Source organism: Planococcus citri, chromosome 1, assembly GCF_950023065.1.
Source record: "Planococcus citri chromosome 1, ihPlaCitr1.1, whole genome shotgun sequence".
Lineage (NCBI taxonomy): Eukaryota > Metazoa > Arthropoda > Insecta > Hemiptera > Pseudococcidae > Planococcus > Planococcus citri.
The window spans coordinates 73,269,250-73,276,436 of record NC_088677.1 but is presented as its reverse complement, the minus strand read 5'-3'; the positions used below and the strand labels follow the sequence as shown (position 1 = coordinate 73,276,436).

At 34.4% G+C, this 7,187-nt stretch overlaps 1 protein-coding gene across 5 annotated transcripts in view; it reads right to left on the bottom strand.

Annotated features, from left to right (window-relative positions):
* Positions 1 to 4,586: 4,586 nt before the first annotated feature.
* unc80 (unc80, NALCN channel complex subunit) overlaps positions 4,587 to 7,187 on the bottom strand; it is a 41,659-nt gene continuing 39,058 nt past the window's right edge. For all 5 annotated transcript variants that reach the window (XM_065343842.1, XM_065343878.1, XM_065343850.1 and 2 more), the window contains 3 exons: positions 6,344 to 6,424; positions 6,086 to 6,219; positions 4,587 to 5,610 (listed from right to left, as the gene is read on the bottom strand). In XM_065343842.1, coding sequence (XP_065199914.1) covers positions 5,209 to 5,610; positions 6,086 to 6,219; positions 6,344 to 6,424 — 617 coding nt within the window. In that variant the 3' untranslated portion in view covers positions 4,587 to 5,208. The remainder of the gene's footprint in view (positions 5,611 to 6,085; positions 6,220 to 6,343; positions 6,425 to 7,187) is intronic.

Below are 7,187 nucleotides of genomic sequence, written 5' to 3'. Positions count from 1 at the left end.
GAAAAATTTTAGCTCCAAAGGTGTCCATGGAAAAAGGCATTTTCGAAAAAAAATTGTTTTTTTTGTTCCAGTCCCTATCCAACCTGCTCTGAGAAAAATGGCTCAATTGCAAAGAATGCATTTGAATTGTCATCAAAATCCAACACCACTTTCAGGGTTTGACATGAGCTGTTAAAATTTGCGAAACGCTTATTTTTGGATAAATTGGCATTGTAAAATCTTTTCCCCCAAATAGTTTCGCATCAGCTTAGCCAAACATAGAAAGATGTAATTTCTGGATATTGAGAAACATTTTGGAATGCAGTGGTGTTTCATGTTCTTCGGTTTTGTCAATTTCAAGTAACTGAAAAAATGTTATAAATCTTTGGCTGGTTTCCTCGATTTTTTAAAATTGCGGCAATATCGACTAAAAAATTGCCACCGTCGCGTCGTTGCGTTTCAAAATATTACTCAAGTTTCAGAAACGATGTCTTTCGATGTTTTAACATGATTAGTTCGAAATATGAGAGGGGGAAAAATTTCCATAAAATGAATTTTCCCCGAAGTAAGTGACTTGCAAATTTTGAATCACTTAGTAGGATGCTATTTAATGTGGCCTTAGATTTTGATGGCAATATAGTTATAGGTCGACGTAGAACCTCAAATACAATCTTTTGAAACTGGGCTGGGATCCTAAAAAAAAAGTCCTAGAGGGACAAGAGTGAAAAACGCGATTTCTTTTGAAAATTTTCCTATTTTAAAAACCCATATCTCTTCTTCAAAGGCATATTTGGCATTCAAATTTTTGCTGACTGACATTCAGCTCAAAATGGTCTCCACTGGATTTGGTTAAAATCCCCCGACAATTTTTTTCCATCTACCGTGGCATGGCGCATGGCTTGTGAAGTTTTGGAGAGCAAAAATTCATATTTTCTATTTTGAGGTACAACCTCTCTTTCCCTTGTATTCTCACATTTTTAAAAAATAAAGTGTAAAAATGCTGAGTTATGTTGATTTTTGCCTATTCAACGGTGATGAATTTGAATATTTTGTTCTTATTTGTGAAGATTGAAACAAGAGCGAAGAAAATGAATAAAATTACCTAGGTACTTTCAAAGTGACATTTTCGTGCAGACTTAAGAAATTGATATAGCTGGGCTCATCTTGCGCGGATTTTAAAATCTAGTTTCTTCAACTTCTTACCTACGATAATACTAGTGAAATTTAAAATTGTGCCCAAGAAGTGCCAATCATGAACTTTAGCACATTTGGTTCATTGGTTGAGGCTCATTGAACAGCACAGCGGTGAATCCTTCATTTAAAAAAAATTGATGTAAAAAATGATAACCAAATTGTACTTGACAAGATTTCGAACAATGAATTGACTAAAAAATCAGCTTTGCAGCCAACAAACAATTCTGGATCACGACTGACTTGTAGATGCAATCCGATCAGGATAGGATTCGTATTGGAGTGGAGCGGTAAAGGATCACTAACACATTTTGGTACGAATGGATTCTTATCAGTGTAATCGATGGACATGGCAGCTTCGATAATCGGCGTTAGCTGGGATTTTTTTGAAAAAAAAACCTTGGAGTAACCCTTATGTAATATATCATCCAGTCCTGATTTCTCGGTTGTATCTCCAAAACGTGTCTCAATTAGTAGCAGTTTACTTCTATCGCTTTTTGAAACAATGTCTAGGATTCTCTTATAAGTGCCATGATAAACTTTTTGCTGCACCATAGGCTTGAAGCCTGCAAGGAGAAGCATCGAATATTCGGAACATTCAAGCGTCCTCTCATTAAGACTTCCTTCATTCTTTTCAAAGGGTGGCGATATAAACATTAGCCGTAAATTGTCACAGAGATGTCCAAGATGCTTTTCCAGTTCTTCTGGTTTCTTAGGATCAATTTGCTTGAAAATTTCTACTCCTTTATACAGGAATGGGACTGCTGGACATTTGCTTGAAATATGCACAGGATAGTTGAAAAGTTTTTGCCACTAAGTTTGAACCCAGAGGCACCTGGCCTAACAACGTAATTTGCCTCGAGTTGAGGAGGGGGAGGGGGAGGGCTGAAATTCTCCCAATTTTTTTCGCCAGATTTTCACAACTTTTAATCCCAATCCCCCCCTCCTCCGCTCACAGATTTTTTCAGCTGCAATTAAGCAGATGTAGTTGGAACAAATTTTGGAAGGACGTTAGGATTGCTTCCCCTTTCCTAATTTGTTTATTACGTATTTACAAGTATTCCAAACTTACCAATGCTTAATTTTACAAAGAGAAAATGCGGATATGTATTTACTCGTCTTCGTTATTCGCTAGACAAAGTTTTGATGAAGTAGACTTAAAAGGAAGGTATCTTCTGAACTCGCTAAAAAAAATGGTAAACAGGCAAAGCCAAATCAAAGAGCATGCAAATATACACTATCAGCCAAAAGTTCAGGTGCTGAAGTGTATTTTTGGGAATAAAATTTGGGCCAAAAATGAGAAAAAAAATAAAATCTTACCAAATTGACTTAGAAAACTGAAATACAAGACATAGCGTATTTTTGACTCCCCGAATCGATTGAAAACGGACCTGAACCGTTTTGAGCAGTTCTGGAGCTTCCAGTACGTTTTTAAAACTTGAAATTCCCATAAAATACCACCCAATGAAATTGAAAACCGGATATTCATTTTGTACCCTAATTTCAACATTCATGAGTCGGCTGGAGGTGGTTTAATCGCGGAAATTCACGAAAAAATCTCCTTTTGTGAAACTTAGAATTTGGGTTTTGAAGTGGCTTAATCAAATACCTATAAATTTTTTCCTTTGAAATTTTAGCATTTGAATTATGTTTTTTCTAAAATTACAGCGAGCCTTATTTTGTAAACGAATTTTCGAAGACGCAGTGTCGTTGAACTCATAAGTAACAAGTGAAATTTTCTTGCAATCAGTGAAAAAAAATATATTCAATATAGATAATTATTAATGCTGGTAATTCTGGAAATTCAATGATATTCAATTTGAATATTGGGGTTTTTTTATTAGGCACGACTACTCAGTGCCTTTCCAGCCCTCCAAAATTCAGTTAAAACCTTAATTTTGAGTTGAAAGTCTCCCAGAAAAATTTTAGCTTCAAAAGTGTCCATGGAAAGGGGCATTTTCGAAAAAATAATCATTTTTTCGCTTCAGTCCCTATCCCACTTTTTCTATGAAAAATGGTCCAATTTTAAAGCAATTGTATTTCAGATTTTGCGGCGTACTATACCATGGTCATCAAAATCCAAGCTGAGCAGTTGAAAATTTGCAAAAGGCTTATTTTTGGATAAATTGGTATTTTAAAATCTCCTCCCCTAAAAATATTTCGTATCAGCTTCGCCTGCAAACATCGAAAAATACCAAATCTGGATCTTGAGAAATATGTTGGAATGCAGTGATGCCAATTTCATGTTCTTCGGTTTTCCCAAATTCAAGTTGGTAACTGAAAAAATTTTATAACTTTTTGGCTGTTTTCTGTTTTTCTAAATTTTTTGAAACTGTGGCAATGTCGACGAAAAAATTGCCACCGCATGGGTTCCAAAATATTCCTCAAGTTTCAGAAATGATGGCTTTTGATGTTTTATAATAACATGATTGTTAGTTCAAAATATTTGAAGGGGAAAAAATTTCCAAAAAATGAATTTTCCTTAAAATAAGCGATTAGCAAATTTAGAATCGCTTTGCAGGATGCTAAATGTGGCCTTGGATTTTGATGTCAATGACCTAGGTCGACACAGAACCTCAAATACAATCTTGTGGAACTGGGCTATATATTCCTAAAACAGGTTGGAGAGGGACAAGAGTAAAAGAACGCGATTTCTTTCAAAAATTATCCTATTTTAAAAACCCATAGTATCTCTTCTTCAAAGGCATATTTGGAATTCAAATTCAACTCAAAGTGAAGGCCTCCGCTGGATTTGGTTAAAATCCCCTGACAGTTTTTTTACAATCCTCTGTGCCTTGTATTAGAACATTAAAATGAATAATTAAAATGAAAAGTGTAAAAATGTTGAGTCATACTCTTATGTCAATTTCTGTCTATTCAACGGTGCTGAATTTGAATATTCATCTATTCATGTTTTGCATACAACCTTTCGATGCCTTACTGCTCTGCAAATTCTGAAAAAAGTGCAAAAAAAAATATGAGAAAATGTGGTTCTTATTTGTGAAGATTGAAACGAAAGCAAAGAAAATGAATAAAATTACTTACAAAGTGAACATGTTTGTGCAGATTTAATATTCAATTTTGCGCGGATTTTAAAATGTAGTTTCTTCAACTTCTTACCTAATAATAGTGAAATTTAAAATTGTGCTCAAGAAGTGCCAAACATGAACTTTAGCACATTTGGTCGAGGCTCATTGAACAGCACAGAGGTGAATCGTTAGTTTTTTTTCAATTTGATGTAAAAAAGAATGACCAAATTGACCTCGACAAGATGTCGGAAAAATTTCAAATTTTTAGGCTATTATACATAGGCTACAACTTCCTCAGCGAGTTGGAATTGAAGTTTCTTCCATTTAGGTACCTATTTTACTTTGTTACATTACATTATATTTTCTGAACACTCAAATAAATTCCAATTCAATCGCAACAAATTTATATTTCGACATCGAATTGTCATTTTGAACATAGTAAAAAGTAAATGAATAATAATAACAATGTAATAACGTAAAAATTTCATGTACGTTTAAAAAATAAAATAAGGCATATGTATACTCACATTCTACTACTAAAACTGGGGACTTGCACGAGAGGGACGATAACATTATGGCAAAAAAAAACAACAACATGGTAAGTGGAACTGAGGATAACCATAACCTGAGATTCAAAATCATTGACTCAGAATGTTTAAGGTTTTGCCCTCTTACTCTTCCTGCCTTTATAAAATAGGAGAAAAACTACATCTCTCCAAAGTTTAGATAAACCTCCCTCTTTGCATAATTTTACTCTTAATTAAGTATAATTTGCTAATCTCAATCATCTCTATGTTTTTACATTACCTACCTACATAGGTACTTATTTCAGTTGGTGCACAATGATAAAATATGGAAGTATTGATCTTAAATACATTGTAGTTTATGAACTACTCTGATACTCTCACCCCCAAAGGCCCGCGAACACACTTGGATTGATGCACTAAATTAATACACACTGGTTCAACGACCCCTCTAAATTTTGGCTGATGAGTATTCATCTTTTACATTACAACATTGTATTCTTATCTTGTGAACCATAAACCATCAACACAGAATGTTGACTCGATCGAATATTATCATCACTTTCAAAGGACTCGGGAGATACAGGAGGAACGAGTGTTGAGTTACTACTCGATGGATAACAATGTTGAATCTCTCTGGGAGATTCCAACTGCATCATTAATAAACTACAATTTTCACGATAGCCGGATGTGCTCGAGGTAGTTTGAGATAATAAACTATCTTCTTCGCAAGACATTTCGCAGGCTGCTTGAGATGAATTTGGCGGTTTCAAAGTGTACACTGATGATATAGATTGTGGAGTAGATACAGGTTGATTTGAAACGCTTGTTGGACTCTGCACTTCAGACACATTCACACTTGCCGGAGCTGATTTTGTTTGTGGTTTCTATAAAAGAATGGTAACATTTAAACCACAAATTATAGGCAAGTGATGTGATAAATAATAGCAAAAAAATCCATCTGGATGGTGAGAAATATTTAAAGTTGTAAGTCTGAAGTGAATTGTCTTTTCTTTTTGTAGATGGAAGGTGAGAGGCTACCTACTTATTGAGATTAAAAATGAAAAGTACCGAACAGCAATTGTAATTCGGTATCGGTATGTTGATAGAGAAACATTTTTTTATGAGTAACTACACCAAACTTGAGCCCTTCATGGTCATAAATTCATAATAAGAGTCCAGCATTTTCAGCAAGTACTCCCAGAAAATTATGGAAAAGAAAAGAGGGAAAATAGCCTCTCAATTTTTCAATATTTTATCCACATTTTTTCATTTAAATTACTTTACCATTACCAATGTCTGCTTAAAAAAAAAAAAAACAATCAGTAAACTACTTGAACTTTATTTTAGTCAGGAACTAACCTGTTCTATTCTACTTTTTCGAAAATGAAATGTTTTCCTGCTTTGGGCTTTTGATCTATGAAGTCTTGAAATGAAAGGCTTGCCAGTGCCTTCGCAGTTTGTCGTGTATTCTTCATTTGAGCTAAATATGTCACCTGAAATAACACATTGTGAATATGATAGGTACCTACCTAATGAAACTTTTGAAATAGTTCAACCCATGGTATCAATACTCAAGTGATTGAATACAAAACATTCTAATTGAACACAAATACTGACCTTTTGAACCCTTAACACCAACTGCAAATGAGACTTCGTGAATGCTACCACTACCACTACCTTGAGTACTTGTAATTGAACCTTTATATGACAACAGTTGAACAAATTGTTAGAACAAGTGGAGATGGGCAACATATACTTACATAGAAAGTTTATCCTTCATTAGGAACCTATCAATGAAACCTCCTTCCAAGCCAGAATTTCAGCTGCTCAAATTAATTTTTCAATTTTTGACAATGTTTTGAATTTTTTTTTGAAATTATTTTGTTCAGTAAAAATGGTGGAAATTGGTCTTGAAACTAATAGTATACATTTCCTAAAACTAAATTTCACCATTTACAGCTATAAAAGCTCCAACTCAATTTTTAACTTCTTTAGAAGGCATGGAAATCAACTTGGGCAGCTAGAACTCGTGTAGCTCATCACCCACCTGTTGAAAGAATTTACTCTCATTTGAGCCAATTTCCAGGTCAAAACCTCAAGAGTGTCTTTTATCAGCAGTCTTCAATTTTAAAAAATATTCTGATAGAAAAACGCCTTTGAGGTGTCTGCCTGGAGATCAGGTCAAACGCGATAAACTCATTAAATGGGTCTAGAATATGCCTCAACTTGATTTTTAGCTGCCCCAATTGATTTCCACTCAATCAAAAGAAATTACTAGAGTTTTCGCTGCCCAAAGTAATTTGCATGCCTTCTAGAGACATTTTATGAATCTGGAGATATTGAAAATGGCGTTTGGGCCACTAGAATAACTGTAAGTGATGGTTTGTTGGGAGGTGGGACTTGATATTGGTACCAGAACTAATTTTCATCATAGGCGTAATACTATTTATTTTTATTGTTT